General features: G+C 48.1%; 1 protein-coding gene across 4 annotated transcripts in view; it reads right to left on the bottom strand.

Annotated features, from left to right (window-relative positions):
• Positions 1 to 206: 206 nt before the first annotated feature.
• KDM5C (lysine demethylase 5C) overlaps positions 207 to 16,941 on the bottom strand; it is a 32,775-nt gene continuing 16,040 nt past the window's right edge. For 2 of the 4 annotated variants that reach the window (XM_065900636.1, XM_065900635.1), the window contains exons 13-26: positions 11,797 to 11,916; positions 11,494 to 11,688; positions 7,005 to 7,186; positions 6,791 to 6,915; positions 6,515 to 6,662; positions 5,786 to 5,891; positions 4,703 to 5,061; positions 3,949 to 4,087; positions 3,270 to 3,449; positions 2,977 to 3,114; positions 2,191 to 2,790; positions 1,833 to 1,911; positions 1,504 to 1,703; positions 1,036 to 1,395 (exon numbers count right to left, since the gene is read on the bottom strand). In XM_065900636.1, coding sequence (XP_065756708.1) covers positions 1,036 to 1,395; positions 1,504 to 1,703; positions 1,833 to 1,911; positions 2,191 to 2,790; positions 2,977 to 3,114; positions 3,270 to 3,449; positions 3,949 to 4,087; positions 4,703 to 5,061; positions 5,786 to 5,891; positions 6,515 to 6,662; positions 6,791 to 6,915; positions 7,005 to 7,186; positions 11,494 to 11,688; positions 11,797 to 11,916 — 2,931 coding nt within the window. Of the gene's footprint in view, positions 1,396 to 1,503; positions 1,704 to 1,832; positions 1,912 to 2,190; positions 2,791 to 2,976; positions 3,115 to 3,269; positions 3,450 to 3,948; positions 4,088 to 4,702; positions 5,062 to 5,785; positions 5,892 to 6,514; positions 6,663 to 6,790; positions 6,916 to 7,004; positions 7,187 to 11,493; positions 11,689 to 11,796; positions 11,917 to 16,941 lie in introns of all 4 variants that reach the window. The other 2 variants (XM_065900637.1, XM_065900638.1) reach the window with 2 other exon arrangements.

Genomic DNA, 16,941 nt, shown 5'->3' on the forward strand with positions numbered 1-16,941 from the left:
CGGGAGAGGCCACAACAGTGAGAGGCCCGCATACCGCAAAAAAAAAAAAAAAAAAAAAAAGGAGGAAAGGAGAAAGGATAAAGTACTCAGTATATGGCCTTAGGAACACTGGTTATCCACTTGGTTTTTCCTCTTGGCCCACAAAGCCTAAAATAGTATCTGACACTGTTCTCCCCCACCACAGAGAAATGCACTTCAGAAACATGTTTCCAAAAAATGTTGCTAAGGGTTTTATTTCTAACAAGAGGAAAATAATAAAATAAAATTAAAATAGGCTTCAGTTGGAACCAAGTTTCTTGTTTTGCTTTTTTTTTCTTTTGAACAAATTAATTACACACCAACAATCTTCTTTTATTACAACATGAACCCAGGAGGAGGAAAGGAGACAGGGCAGGACATGGAGGGAAGATCAAGGTGGTAGTGAGGACAAGCACCAAAAGCTTTCTTCAGATCACAGGGAGCCCTGCTCAGCTCCCCAGCCAAATTCATTTAAAATAAAAAACTGTGAGCACAGCTATGTGAAGTTTCCTCCTCCTGGGTGGAACAGTCAGGGGAAGGGAGGAGAAGGAGGCAAAGGGAGGAGGGAGGCAGGAGAAGGGGGGAAGGAGGAGAAAGAGTGAGAGGGAGAGGTGAGGTTAGTGTAGCATGGCCTGGCGAGGGCCACAACTGGGGAGAGAAGGGAGAGGAGATTCCCCCAGTTTGCATATGCACTGGCCGTGTCTCTGGAATGGTGCCGGCCCAGCCCCAGCCACCCCCCTGCCCACCTGCCCATCTGTCTATCTGCCTCAGGTGTCTGGGAATGCTGGTTAGAGGCTACCAGGGAGGGGGACTCCAGGGGCCGGCCCCCAGGAGCTGAGGTCTGAACAATACCTTGGAGTCAGAATATAAAAGTCAAGGGACTCGGGGATGGGCTGGGGTGGGGGGGTGGCCATCCCCCCTACTCGCCCACCTCCCAAGAAGCAGGCCTGATGGTCAGAAAGAGGATCCTTGAGGCCAAGGGGTCTCTGCTGGGGTCTGTGCTAGGCTCAGCCACTGTCACAATTGTTGCTGAGGCGGCTGCTGCGGGCAGGGCACGTGCAGCCGGGGAGTCAAAGTGGAGAAAGGGGCCGAGGAGCCTGAACTGGCCCCTAGCGCCGGCTCCAAGCCATTCTGGTTCTCCTGGGTGCCGGGGCTGTCAGTGGTGGGCAGGAGTGGGCCCTCACCCCCAGTCTCCTCCTCCAGCTCCTCCTCCTCCTGGGCCTCCTCGGCCTCTGGCCCTGAGCTCCGTACCCTCTTTGGCTCTAGCTCCTCTCGGGCTGGGTCATCGCCCTCCCCACCCCGATCCACCTTCCGCCGCCGCCGCCTCTCCAGCGCCCGGCCCCGTGCTCGGCTCCCATGGCGCTCTGCCTTCTCCAGCTGTGATCACCAACGGGCAAAGAGAAGTGCGGGACAGTGGTCAGGCCTGGGCTCCCTGCCTGCTTGGCCTGACCTCCCATCCCTGCCCATGATCCCTCCTCTCCTCACCTCCAGAAGTGTGCGGATCCGCTCCAGGTTTGGAGGCTGCCCAGCCTGCAGCAGCTGCCAGATGCTGTGGTTCTCATCCAGGGTCACCTCAAGCAGATCCCCCTCCAACATGAGCTCCTCCAGGGGGGCCCGGGTTGCCTCAGGCAGCTCCAACACAGGGCCAGTCAACTGTGGCAACAGCGAGGACAGCAGCTCCAGGTCTGAGGGGTTGCGGGGACAAGCTGGGTTAGAGGCTGCTCCCGGTCGTACCCCCCACCCCGACAGAGCCGAGGACCACGTGGGTCACTCTGGTGAAATCCAGTGAACAGCCTACCCACACCTAAACCTACCTCTCTTACCTGAGCCCTCCCCCGGGGCTACCTTCTCGGGACTGGTCATGCTGTCTCCATTCTCCAGCAACCCCTGCACCTGCCGAAGAGAGCAAGGACAGGTAGCGGTAACTGAAGAACCAGGCCCGATTGTTCCCCCACAACCTCAGACTTGGGACCCTCCACCTCCGGGAGGAGGGCAGACACAGGCTGCCGGCATGGAGCATTGCAGGGATCTGGAGAGGAGGCAGAACGGGGCAGGGAGGCCAGGCCAAAGGAGACCAAAAGTCATAGAGCAGGGACAGGGCTGGAGCCTAAGTAAGGGTGAGGGCTAGGAGACAGGAATTTGAGGGCGAAAGAGCTGGGCTGTGCAGCTCACCTTAGGCATATCCTTGCCACTGCCTTCTCTGAGAGGGTCAGAGGCAGGGGCTGAAGGGTAGGTAGGGGGCTCCTCGGGCCTGGGTTCAGCCTGCAGCCGCTGGCGAAGCTCGGCCAGCCGTCCCAACACAGCAGTCACATCCTCAGAGGCCAGAGCCTGCCTGGCACGGCCTTGCCAGCTGATGGCCCTCTCTGTGAGGCACTGCAGGGCTTCACCCTCAGGCAGCCGCACAGGCAGTCTCTGCAGCGCTACCAGCAGTGCCAGGATGGTCTCCAGGCGTGGGCGCCGTGAGCGCATGCACAGCGGACACAAGAATTTGGTGTCCCACTCCCACCAGGCCAGCAGTGGGGATGAGGTGGGACTGGGCCTTGGGGAACTGAGGAGGCGGGGTACCGACACACATCGCCCATGGAACCAGTCCTGACACAGGTCACACTGCAGAGCTCCCACCCCAGCTGGCACCTGCCCACACACACAGATGGAGGTTGCAGAGGAAGCTGTGGTCGATGATGCCAGTGGACTGGGCTTGGCGGAGTTGGTGCGACGCAGCTGCAGAATTCCCTCCTTCTCCTTCTGTTCCCCCTCCTTGAAGGCCACGATCTGCCGTGCCCAGGACAGGGGAGGAGAGGTCAGCACCCCAACCCTCCTTCTCTGGCACCATGAATACCCCACTCCCAGACCAGGAGAACTGAGGCCCAGGGAGCAAGCAGTCTGCTGCTCATGGCCACCTGGCTCAGACACTACTGTCACCAGGCTCTTCTCCCCATCTGGGCCCAAGCTCCTTACCACAGAGCCTGGGTCCCTGAGGTCCTGCGCAGACAGCCCCAGCAACTCTGTGTCAGATTTGTACAACCCCAGCTCTTTCTCCATCCACCGGCTGCGCTTGGTGCTGTCTGAGCCGGCGTCTGCACATGGGCAGAGCACCTGAGGCAAGCAGACAAAGGAGGAATGTCCAGGCTTCCCCTCACTCCCACCCCCTCCCTCCCCTGCCCAGCACCCCCAAAGCCCCACTCATATGAGCTGTCTCAACAGCTGGGCCAGAGGCAGGAGAGGCTGTGGGTCAGGGTCCTAGGCCTCACCTCCAGCAGAGTGTAGCAAGAATTCTTCTTGAGAAAGGTCTTGGAGGCCTTCTCCCTCCAGGAGTGTGCCGTCAGTACCTGCAGCTCTAGCTGTCTCAGCTCCTCCAACCCCACAGGTAGGTCCCGGCCAACAGCCACCAGGCCCTCCAAGTCATCCAGGCAGGGGTAGTGATCACCATTCTGGGACAGGGGCAAGAGAAAGCTCAGTTCAACTTGCCAACATCTATGATGCTACTCTGTGCCTGGCCCTGAGCTGGGAAGACAGACTGGAATCAGTCTTGAGGCAGAAAAAACAGGGATCATCCTAAGGAAGGTACACCCACCTGGCTCTCTCTTACAACTCCTACATCCATTGGCTCAGCCTCTGGATATCCAGTCAGTCCCCAGGACCACCAGACTAGTTATTTTGTTGTGGTTTGCCTCTTCTATCCTCCCTGCCCCCCACCATTCTCATCCTAACCAGCATCCTATCTTCCCTCAGGCCAGCCTTGCAACCCTTCTTCACAATGCTCACCAAGCACATTTTGCCTCCTCACGATGTGCTGTGACCCCTTCCTCTCTCTAGCCAACCCAACTCAACCCAGCACAAGGCAATGTATGCCATCTCTCCCAGCTGGACTGAAGGTGTCGGGTGAATGGGGCGGGGGCGGGGGGGGGGGGTGTGCAACAGGGTCCTCACTTGGATCTCGTCCACATCAGCAATCCAGGCCCGGGCCTTAGCAAGAGCCTCCTTGAGAGCCTGGATGTTGGGCAGGTGAACAGGGATGTTTTCTGCCTCATGAATTATGGCCTCAAGCGTGGCTGGTGGATGCTTCTGCCTAAAGGTAGGGAAAAGAGAGGCCTCAGTGTGGGGTGGTCTGCCTAACCAGAAGCCCAGCCTGACTTCCAGATACAGCGGTATGAGCCCCTGGGGCTGCTGCTTGGGCCTATTTGCTTGTATCTTGCCTACGCATGGCTGTCAGTCCCTGCTTGCTCCAGATTGCACGCACCCAACTTCTGCCATACCTCCATGCCTCTGCTTGTCCACCAGTCTGTCAGCCTGTTGGCAGTGCCTACACACACAACCTGCAGTATTAACCTGGTGCTGCACTTTGTCAGACTGTCCCATGCATGGTGTCTTTCTACTGACACCTGTCCATCTGCCTTTTGGTACTTGTGCTTGTGAGTGTGTGCACACATCAGCCTGTGGAGCTAGTCCTCTATATAGCTCTGTATCTGTCCATCTCTGCTTCTCCGTAAGACTATCTCTGCCTCTACGTGTACTATGGAGTTTAAAAAAAAAAAAAAAAAGATAGGAAACAAAAAAGGCGAGGATAGTCAATACACCAACACAGGAGTCTGGTGCCCAAGGCCACCCATGGGAATCATCTTCAGCTTCTCTGCTAAACTTTGAAGGTTGCGGTAGAGCAGGGAGGGGAAGAAGCTAGACCCACCTGGCCTCCAGGCAGAGATGGGCCTTCTCCTCCCAGCGTTCAGCAATGGTCAGTAGCTCCTGCAGTTCAGCTCGGGCCTTGTCCACAGCAGGGCTAGGGGCTACACTGGCACCCGCGACCAACAGTCCCCGCATGACAGCCAGGGTGCCCCTTCGGGCTGAGGGGGCCAGTGTGCGTTTCATCTCATCCAGCCATCGCGCCTGTTCCACCTGCCGCTGGAGCTGCTGGGCCTCAGGTACCTCCACCCCCAGCTGCCGCCCTCTCTCCAGCAGGGACTGCAGGAGCCCCGGACTGGAGGGCAATGAGGCCAGGGCCTCACGGGCTTCAACCTGGTAGGCTTCCACCTGTTCCAGAATACCCTACCAGGACACAGATAAAGAACAAAATCCTCAGCAGGGCTCACACAGAAGTCCCACCACCACGTACCCCTGCCCTACCTACCTCCTTACCCTCCAGTAATTGCGAGGAGAGCCTAGCACGGGCTGGGCTCTCTTCCTTTGCCAGGCCCTAAGCAGTGGTTCCCAACACTCACTGCCCGATAGAATACCCTGTGGCATCTGTTAAAATGCAGATCTCTGGGTCCACTCCCTGAGATTCTTAATAGGGGTTGGTCAGGAGCCTGTGCTTTATTTAAGTCCCCAGAGGATTTTGATGTATAGCATCAGGAGACCCTCTGTCCTAAAAATGCTCTGCTATGCTTGGCCTTCTCACAATCTCTACACTCATACTGGTGTCCACTGCCCTCTCCATCCCACTCCTCTACCTTCCTGAACTTGACTCAGCTTTCCAGGCCCACAAACATCCTTGTTACTTCCTTTCTCCTCTTCCACCTCCACCAGGAAACCTTCCCTTGACTATATGCATCCTGTACCTGTACCCTTGTCACCTGCCCCTCAAATCCCATTTCTAAGAGGCAATTTGCTAAGAACCCGTTGCCTCTTACCTCCTGCTATTCTCACACATGCATCCTGTCTTGCCCAAATACTTGCGAGTTTTGAAAGAAGCCAAGAATGGCCTACTGCTCAGGTCCCCCAACCCCCCACCCCGATCCCTCAGCAGCACTTCAAGTCCACCCTTCCTCACCTTGACATCCCCAATCTGGTGCATGGCACAAGGCAGGTTGTTCATCTGGTCCAGAAAGGCCCGGAGCTCAGCCAGGGTCATCTGTAGACCAGCCACCCTGTAGGGGCTATGGAGTTTCACATGTAGGGTTTCAAGTCCAAACCCAGTCCCCTCCCTCCATCTCTGTGCTAAGGCCCAACACCTTTCCTCATCCCTGCCCACCTTGACCTCTCATACTTCACAGTTCCCCACAAATGCCCAGGTCAGAGGGAGGGTTTTCAGATACATGCAAGTTCATATGATGGGGGTAAAGAATTAGAAGATAGGAATATAGTATATATTTGGTGGGGGAAGCTTAGAAATTGATGGTAACAGAAGCTGGACAATTTTAATCCATCTTCTACTGTGAACTCTATGATCAGTTTATGCTTCTGTGTCCTTTTCTTGTCCCTAAACCTCCCATAACACCTCCCTGCCCACAAAATCCCTCGGCCTCTCTGAAATCAGTACCTTCAGGTACTGATAAAAAGAAACATTCCTAGCTTTCTTAGCACTGGGGTGCTCCCCTCCATTCTAGTTGCCTGGCCTCCTTGCCCTCCCCAACGCCTCCAACTGCAGTGCTTGTCAGCTTCCTGCTGATGTCATCTGCCTAATGGTACCCAGAGTCCACCCCTCCCCCCGCCATAGTCCTTCTCCTAGGTGCTGGCTCCTCAGCAGGCTACCTGTGCCCAACGCCTCATGCTTCCATACCCAGCTTCCTGGCCGCTGACCAGCCCCAGAGCCCGGGACACGCAAGCCTCTGCCTCGCTCAGGCAGTTCTTTAGTCGCTGCAGCAGCTCACTGTTAGGAAATCTCCGCTCACGGGCCTCAGACTCCAGTGCCCTCAGCTCTTCAAGGCCTGGAGAGAGAATGAGAGCAGCAAGGAGTAGGCAGTATTGAGTAAAGGCAGAGGAAGGGGGTGGGGGAGTACAGAAGAAAAGGGAATAGAACTTGCCTGTGGAGTCCCTCCGTCCCCCCATCACTCACTGCGCTTCCGCCCATCCTCCACCTCCAGGGCCACTCGCACTTTGTTGGCCCAGGTGTCAAAGGACTCAGCCCGGACCTTCAGCTTATGGAGCATGGCAGGGAGCTCATCCAAGGTGTACCGATATCTGGAGGAAGAGGGCAGGGAAGAGCACATCTGGCCCAGTTCTGCATCCCCCTCCTCAGCCCACTTCCTCCAGGTAGGCCCCCTGCTCACCGCAGATACTGCCGGCTACTGGAGCACTTGCAGAGGTCATTGATGTGGGAAAGGCAGACAAGGCCGTCTGGGCAGTCATAGCAGGCTAGGGCTGATAGAAAGCACGTGGTCTTGCACTTGATGCACTGGCGCTCATCATCCGGGAGCAGCTCAAAAGCCTCTCGCTCAGCTTCCGTGATGCCCTGGGGGTGTTCATTATATAGAACAAGAAGAGGGCTGCAGAAACCCCTAACTCAGCCACCACTGAGCCCCACAGTAGACTCACTGAGCCCCACATTAGACTCAAATCTGTGCTAAGAGCTGTGGGGGAGACAAAACTCCACAGAGCACACTGCCTTTGTGAAGTCCAAACTCTCAAAGCTGGGGGAATCACATGAAGCAGGGTAAGATCAGTGTGGGCTGAGAGGGAGAAAAATCAGGTAAGATTCAGATCAGCAGAAAGGACCTTCGGGGTGAGAGAAGGTGAGGAAAGTGGTGGACCAAGGCACCAGAGAGATGGCAATATGTGGAAGTGGCCAAGAGAAGTGCCATGTACTGGGGAATAATGCTAGCTTCCAGGCACTCAACGCCCACTGTGTTCCAGGCACTGTGCTGGCTGCTTTATCAGCACACTGCACACACATCTGTAACTTAGAGAAATAAACTCTACGTGCTTGTGTTCAGTGTTTAAAGATACAATCCCCCCCCCCCCCCAAAAACATGGCCTCCAAACCTAAGCCAATGACTTTATCTGTTGATTAGATGAAGAAAAAGCAATCCCTTCCAAAAATGGAGGAAAAGCCAGCTATCCTTGAGTAATTGAAAGACAATATAATGCTATACATTATGGGCAATTTTAGGGATTTTAGAGGGAAATTTTGATTCTAACATTTTTGTCTTCTATACCAACCTAACTTCTGCATAAGTCCATTGTACATTACAAATCCCGCTCCGCCACAAATGCGCTCTGCACATTACAAATCCTGCTCATAAGATGAGTCCACTGAACATTACAAACCTAGCTGCGTTGATATTGAGTAAATTATTTAAACCTCTCTGGGTTTCAGTTTCCCTACTTTGTAAAATGGAGACAACAGTACTATCGTCATTGGGTTGTTATGAGGATTAACAAAGGTAAAGTGACTAAGGACCTAGAAAAGTATCTTAGCACTTAGAATAGTGGAACTACAAAAGGCCCTGAATAGCCAAAGTAATCTTGAGAAAGAAAAACAAAGCTGGGGGTATGAAGTTTCCTGATTTCAAACTATATTACAAGGCTGTAGTAATCAAAACAGTATGGTAATGGCATAAAAACAGACCAATGGAACAGAATTAAGCCCAAAAATAAACTCTCGTATATATAGTTAACTAATATTTGGCAAAGAAGCCAAGAATACTCAATGGGGAAAGGATAGTCTCTTTGATAACTGGTCCTGGGAAAACTGGATAATCATATGCTGAAGAATGAAACTGGACCTTTATCTTATATCACTCACAAAAATTAACTTGCAATGGATTAAAGACTTAAACATAAGACCTGAAACCATAAAACTCCTAGAAGAAAATATAGGGAAGATGTTCCTGGACATTGGTCTTAGCAATGATTTCTTGTACATGATACCTAAAAAGCACAAGCAACAAAAGCAAAAATAAATAAGTGGGACTACATCAAACTAAAAAGCATCTGCACAGCAAAAGAAACTATCAACAAAATCAAAAGGCAACCCATGGAACGGGAGAGAATATCCGCAAACTGTCTATCTGCTAAAGGGTTAATATCCAAAATATATAAAGGAATCATACAACTCAACAGCAAAAAACCAAACAATCCGAATAAAAATTGGGCAAAGGACCTGAATAGACGTTTTTCCAAAGAAGACATACAAATGGCCAATAGGTACATGAAAAGATGTGCAACATCACTAATCATCAGGGAATGCAAATCAAAACCATAATTATCACCTCACACCTGTCAGAATGGCTTATTATCAAAAAGACAAGAGATAACAAGTGTTGGAGAGAATGTGGAGACAAAGGAACCTTTGTGCACTGCGGTGGGAATGCGAATTGGTGCAGTCACTTTGGAAAACAGTATGAAGGTTCCTCAAAAAATTAAAAATAGAACTACCATATGATCCAGAAATCCCTCTTCTGGGTATATATCCAAAGGAAATGAAACCAGGATCTCAAGGAGATATCTGCACTCCCATGTTGACTGCAGCATTATTCACAATAGCCAAAATATGGAAATAACCTAGGAGTCCATTAGTGGATGAATGGATAAATATGTGGGATGTGTGTGTGTGTGTGTGTATTCATACATACACATATAAAATGGAATATTATTCAGCCATAAGACATAAATCCTGCCATTTGTAACAACATGGATGGACCTTAAGGACATTATACTAAGTCAAACAAATCAGACAAAAAAGACAAGTATTATAGGATATCACTTATATGTGGAATCTAAAAAAGCCAAACTCATAGAAACAGAGTAGTGGGAGTTCCCTGGTGGCCTAGTGGTTAGGATTCCGGGCTTTCACTGCCAAGGCCTGGGTTCAGTCCCTGGTCAGGGAACTGAGATCCTGCAAGCCGGCTTGCAATGCAGCCAGAAAGAAAAAAAAAAGAAAGAAACAGTAGCATGGTGGTGGCCAAGGGCTAGGGAGGTAGGGAAAATATGGAGACGCTGCTCAAAGGATACAAACTTCCAGTTAGAAGATAAATAAGTTTGGGGAATCCAATGTACAACATGATGACTACAGGAGGGGAAAAAAGAATAGGTGCTCAACAAATATTTACTGATATTGGCTCTAATCTTCAGATAAGGATACCTATTTCACAGGCCTGTCTCATTTTGCTAAGGAGGAAACTAAGTCTCAGAGAGAGTAACTTGCCCAAAGTGAGAATCTGTCTGCAGCCTATTTTGATTCTGAAGCCAGAGAATGCTGCTAAAAGGATGAAGCCCCTAGGTATTCTTGGATCATGGACTCCTTTGAGAACTGGATGCAAGCTATGAGCCCTCTCCCCAGAAAAGGACTCAAACACACACACACACACACACACACACACACACACACACACACACACACACACAAAATCTTTTACAGAATTTACGGGGTCCAGAACCCTTCTCCTTAGGTAAGGGCCAAGTGTAGAGAATTCTGAGTGTTAGGATGGAAACATCTTTTCCCACCTTGCTTTGACTCCTTCTGTAGTGTAGCACAGCCCCAGAGTGATCATTCAATAACAGTACTGAACAGAGAGAGCAAATGATGCCTAGAAAAGCCCAGGGGCTCACCAACTAATACCACAGACTGACAGGCCCCAGACTTCCAACACTTACCATAGCTGCAATTCTCCTTACAACCCATGCTCATAGGAAAGTTATAAATGAGCTTTAAAATAAGAAAGTATTACCCTAAATTTTCTTATTTTAAGAAAAGGGATCCAGCAAGGGATTCCTCAGGACCAGCATTCCTTTGTAATCCTATGGAGGACTCTCACTAAGTCAACTCCCTAACTGGACAAGTTTGGAGCTTTAAAAAGGCAGCTGGGGCTTCCCTGGTGGCGCAGTGGTTGAGAGTCTGCCTGCCGATGCAGGGGACACAGGTTCGTGCCCCGGTCTGGGAGGCTCCCACATGCTGCGGAGCGGCTAGGCCCGTGAGCCATGGCCACTGAGCCTGCACGTCTGGAGCCTGTGCTCCGCAACGGGAGAGGCCACAACAGTGAGAGGCCCACGTACCACATTAAAAAAAAAAAAAAAAGGCAGCTGAACTACATGAATAGCGGTCCCACTCATCTACAAATGAAACTGACATGTTATGAGAAATCTATTAAAGGAAGACCGCCTTCTACTCAGTAGTATTAACCTAGTTTGAGCTACTGAACTATATGAGTGTAATAAGATGGCATTTCTTAAGAAATGTTCCATATTTCTATCGTTTTCTTCATGTACTAATATTACCAATAATAGCATCTGCTACACTGCAAGTGCAGCAATAGATGCTTTGATATAAATCACCTTACTCAAGCTTTACAACCACCCTGCAAGTGAGGTATTTATTCCCATTTTACAGAGTGGGAAAATGAGACTATGAGAGGTTAACTAACTTGAAAAGGTTATCCAGCTTACCAGCAAGTGGGGGTTTCATATGTCAGTTGGTCTTGGGTTATTTAAATAATGATGCAATAACATCATTAGCAATAACAGCACCTGCTATGGGTCACTTACTTAACAAACATCTTAAATCCACTCAACTATCCCCAAAAAAAGCACTATTATCATCCCCATTTTTTTTCAGATGGGGATACTGATGCTCAGTGAAGTAAATTAACTTACTAACAGTTATTAGTAAATGGTAGAGAATGGAATTGTAGTTTCCAATCCAGATGTGTCTAGTTCTTTTCACTACTCCCTAAGAGAAGTGGCTACATCTTCTACTTCTTCCTCCCCCCTACCTCTGCCAGACTAGGGTACCCAATCCAGGGCACTCTCCCCACCACCCACCTTCTCTAGCAGGGCCTTTCGTAGACGCCGCTCCTCCTGAACCATGATGAACATCTCCTTATGCACAGCTGCTGCCAGGTTCAGGTCCAGCTTCTCTGGACAGGCAGCCATCTTGCAGATGAGTTCCTCATGGGAGAAGACACAGTATCTTCGGAGCCGGCGGTAGTGCTCAATGCACTGGCGCCCAGCTGGCAGCTGTGGACAGGTTCAAGGTTGAGTATGGCAAGTCTGGAGGCGATGGTGCCTCAGCCTCCCCACAACCCTCCTGCTTCTCCCTGCCATCCCATCACACTCCAGACTCACCCAGTCAGCAGTGCAAAAGTTGACAGCCTCAGCAAAGTTGTAGCCTTGGTTAAAGCCACTGTGGTAAGCACGAGGGAAGGTAATGACAAATTCTCCTGCACACTGGTTTGTGCGGACAACCTGAGGAAGAAAAGCCAAGGTCATTGAGACAGAGATCTAAGTCCAGGGTTCTTAAGGAGAGGAAGGAAAGTCTCAGGGAACACAGTCTGACAACAGATTCCCAGACCCTCCAACTCCAAAAGAAAGGACCATTGGTCTCTGCTCTCAAGGTTTTGATTTGTGATGACAGGAAAATTTGAGTCAAAAGCAGGAAATGTACACATACCAAAATATTTCAACTTCCCTAATAATTTTTTTTTTTTTTTTGCGGTACGCAGGCCTCTCACTGCTGTGGCCTCTCCCGTTGCGGAGCACAGGCTCCGGACGCGCAGGCTCAGTGGCCATGGCTCACGGGCCTAGCCACTCCGCGGCATGTGGGATCTTCCCGGACCGGGGCACAAACCCGTGTCCCCTGCATCAGCAGGCAGACTCTCAACCACTGCGCCACCAGGGAGGCCCCCTAATAATTTTTTAAAAATTCAAAAGATCACTTTTCATTAAGCTGGACGTGTTTTTTCATTAATTTTTGTTACCAGTCATGTAAGCAGTTTCAAGAACCAAGTGGTTCTATAAGATTTGTTATAAAATCAGCAGACCTGGGGCTTCCCTAAATAACATGCTTCTAGACTATATTAAAAATAGCCTCCTATGTCTCAATTTGCTTAGTTTTCTGTGTATGTATTAGTAATTTAATCCCAACCTTTTGGACAAGTGTCCAACTTTCCTCTCTCCTATCACTTTTCACCTTTCCGTAGCAGTCTCTCATGGAGCCTTATGATCTGTTTCAATTGGGACCAGCTGCCCTCCCTGGATTGTCACTCTCCCACAACAGATCTCCTGTTTCCTAGATCCCATGTCTTCCTCTTTCTTGGTTTGTTCCTTTGCTGTGCTTAAGCACGTCATCCAACAGCTTCCTGAGAAACGGTGGGAAGAACTTTTAAAAAAAATGCCTCTATTCTACTCTCAACCTTGATAATCTGACTGCACATAAAATTCTAAGTTGAAAATCATTTTGAGAAAAAAAAAAAAGAAAGAAAGAAAGAAAATAATTTTGAAGGCACGGCTCTAGTCTTCTAGATTCCAGTGTTGCTTTTGAAAAGTCTAAAGCTATTCTGACTCCTAATGTTTTGAATGAAACCTGTTTTCTCTCTCAGAAAGCTTGTAGGAGTCTTCTGGTCCCATTGTTTGATATGAAAATTCACCAGGTATACCTTGGTGTGGATCTATTTGCATTCATGTACTGGGTAGGCCCTCTGATTCTGGAAACTGTCATTCAGTTCAGGGAAATTTTCTTGAACAATTTCTTAACAATTTGATCCTTTCAGTTTTCATTTATTCTCTTTTCAGAGAGAATTATTTGAATATTGAACCCCCAGAACAAATTCTCTAACTTTCTCTACCTTTTTCCATCTTTATCTTTCTATTCTATTTTCTGGGAGATTTCCTAAACTGTTTATCTTCTAAGATTTTTATTGTTTTTTTCGTCTTCCACTTTTGCTATCTTAATTTTAATTTTCGTTCTCAGCATGTTCTTTTAAAATAGCATCCTGTTCTTATTTTATGTTTGCAATATATGCTCATCTCTGAAGGTATTAATAAGGTTTCTTTTCCTTTTCTTTTTGAAGTTTACGTCTCCCTGCCTAGCCTCTGTTTGTCCAAGCTGCTTTCTTACCATTTGGTTCTACTTTGTTTATTCTAGAATTTTCTCAGTTGTCTGTTAATCTGTGGCTATCTAGTTATATTCAAGAGTAAGAAATGAAAAGGCTGAATGAAAGTTCTGAGTACAGAGGTGAAGTTTGTCAACTGTGAGCCACTGTAGAGTGAAGCCACTTAGTTTGGGAAACTCTAGGTCTTTCCTTTTGGGCCAGTCAGATTCCCCAGAGAAAACTCCTATTTTTTTGCCTGAAGGAAAAAGGTCTGGCTTGCTATTGTTCTAAGAGCCAAGTGGAGGAAGATGGCTGGGAACCTCAGCATTCAGTAGGTATACAGTGAATCCTACTAGTTTCACTATACTCCTACTCTCAACTGTACCTAGAAGACCTCAATCCAGAGATCTATTTCAACCTCTTTGAAAGTAAATCTCACAGTCTTTTGCTAGAGTGAGGGAGGGTCACGTTTCCAGCTGCCCAGTGTGGGTGGGGATCCCATAGCTGCTGCTTTTTTTTAAAATGCACTTTATTTATTTATTTGGCTGCTTTGGGTCTTCGTTGCTGCGCGTGGGCTACTCTTTGTTGTGGTGCTTGGGCTTCTTATTGCGGTGGCTTCTCTTGTTGCGGAGCACAGGCTCTAGGCGCATGGGCTTCGGTAGTTGTGACATGCGGGCTCAGTAGTTGTGGCACGCGGGCTCAGTAGTTGTGGCACACGGGCTTAGTTGCTCCGCAGCATGTGGGATCTTCCCAGACCAGGGCTTGAACCCATGTCCCCTGCACTGGCAGGTGGATTCTTAACCACTGTGCCACCAGGGAAGTCCCTCCCATAGCTTCTTATATAAATATGAACCAATCTTTATTCTTACCCCATTCGTCTTTACTCCCTGGAATGTCTGCTGCAACCAACTACTGAACCCTTGGTGGGTACTGAGGTATAAATCAGATTGGTTCTCAGATATTCCAGAACTGGCTTAAGATTCAGTTTTCTTATTTGTTTCCTAGTTTCAAGAATTTTGTTTATCATTGTCTCTTTTCTTGTTTTCCCCATCTCTGTGATTTTTTTTTTTACCTTAAAAAAAATCACTTTGTGGCATTTTGTGAAGCTTCAGTAAGGAATGGAAGTAGCCATGTGTATGGTTAATCAGCTGTCTTTACCAAGAAGTCTTGCAAAGTTTTTTAAAATGAACATTCCATGCTGATGAAGACACAGTGAAATAAGTACAGTGCTGTTATGGGGACCAATAACTTCTCTCTGGAAAGCAAAATCGCTGACACATAACCAAAAACCTAAAATGTTTATAGCCTTCAACCCAACAATTCATCTGCTAGGGTTCTAGACTAATGAGGAGAGAATCAGCATCCTAACAATACTGAATCTGCACATTTATTCAGGCCATGCATCAGTTCCCACCTCCAGTACATTTTCTTCTCAAATCTTTCCCTACTTAGAGGCAACATCAGTATTTACTGCTTGTACTACTGCACTGGCCCCCATTACCAACCACTAGAATTGTCTTCCCCAACCAAAATGCAAACCTGATTATGTAATGTCCCTGTTGAGAACCCCTCACTTGAATCCCCATATCTACATGATAAAGCCACGGCCCCAACAGGCAAACTCTTACTCTTCCTTCAAGTGTCACCACTTCTACAGATGCTTTCCTGACCTCCCCCCGCCGCCCCCACTTCTTAATGACCCAGTCTGTTGTCCTTTTGTAGCACCTCTAATATTTTATTCCAGTTGTTTACTCACCTTTGTCCTCTACTCAACTGCACATGACTAAAGGCAGGGATTAGTTTATTTGCTTTCAGGGTGCTGACCAGAGGCCTTGCACACAGAGGGAGTTCTAGCAGTATTTGCTGAATGATCTAGTCCCAGCCTTAATTTTACAGATGTGAAAACTGAGTCCCACAGAAGCCTCAAGTAGCAGAGCCAGAAATAGAACCTAATGCACCCTCATTTTGGCAATGTCACTTTACTGTTTCCTATGCAGTTTTTTTTAGAAAGCTCTCCTCACATTCTGCAGCTATTAAAAAATGACCCGAAAGTCCATCAACTGGTGAATGGACAAACAAAATGTAGTATATCCATACAATATAATATTATTCCATCACAAAAGGGAATGAAGTTCTGAAGCAAGCTATAACATAGATGAACCTCAAAAATATTATGCCAAGTGAAAAGCCAGACAAAAAAGACCACAGGGCTTCCCGGGTGGCGCAGTGATTGAGAGTCCGCCTACCGATGCAGGAGACACGGGTTCGTGCCCCGGTCCGGGAGGATCCCACATGCCGCGGAGCGGCTGGGCCCGTGAGCCATGGCCGCTGAACCTGCGCGTCCGGAGCCTGTGCTCCGCAACGGGAGAGGCCACAACAGTGAGAGGCCCGCGTACCGCAAAAAAAAAAAAAAAAAAAAAAAAGACCACATATTATTCCATTTATATGAACTGTCTAGAAAAAGAAAATTTTTAGAGTTAGCAGATCAGTGGTTGCCTGGGACTAGGGGTTGGAATGGAGAGTGACTGCAAAAGGGCACAAGGGATCCTTTTGGGGTGATGGAAATGTTCTAAAACTGGATTGTGGTGATGGTAGCACAACCCTGTAAATTCACCGAATGGTGCATTTAAAATGCATGATTTTTATGGTACGTAAATTATACTGCAATAAAGCCGTTTTCCAAAAAAGATGGTTATAAACAGTTCATGGTGAGGAAGTAAAAAATTATTCTAGACCAGCATTGTCCAATAGTAATATAATGCCAGCCACATATGTACTTTTTAAATTCTCCAGTAGCCACATTAAAAAAGTAAAAAGAAACAGGTGAAATTAACTTCAATGTATTTTATTTAATATATCCACAATATTATCATTTTAATGTGTAACTGGTATACAAAAGTACTACTGAGATATTTCACATTCTCTGTTTCATACAATGTCTTGAAATCCAACATATGTTTTATACTGTCAGTACATTTCAGTTGTGACTAGCCATGTTTCAAGTGCTCAATAGCCACATGTGGCTAGTGGCTACCAAATTGGACAATGCCATTCTAGATGATCAAACGTAACAAAAGAGATTATAAAATCCATACACTGATTACTGTCATGTCAAAACTTACATAAAAAAGATGGAAATGTAACAAAATGTGGAGGATATAGAGATGACCTCTCTACTGCCATTTTTTGGAAAGGGGGGATGTTTCTTTTATAATAAAAATACTTATACTATGTATCTCTATAAAAAGAAATGGCCCTCTCTCACCAAAGGGGAAGATGGGTGAGGTGGAGGGGGGGGCGCGGCCAAAGACAGCTCTGAGGGACCTCCAGCTGGCTAAACTGCAGCCTGCCAACATATGAATATGAAAATCAGATGTCCTGGTTTGAGGGGATACTGCCA

Source organism: Phocoena phocoena, chromosome X (assembly GCF_963924675.1).
Source record: "Phocoena phocoena chromosome X, mPhoPho1.1, whole genome shotgun sequence".
NCBI lineage: Eukaryota > Metazoa > Chordata > Mammalia > Artiodactyla > Phocoenidae > Phocoena > Phocoena phocoena.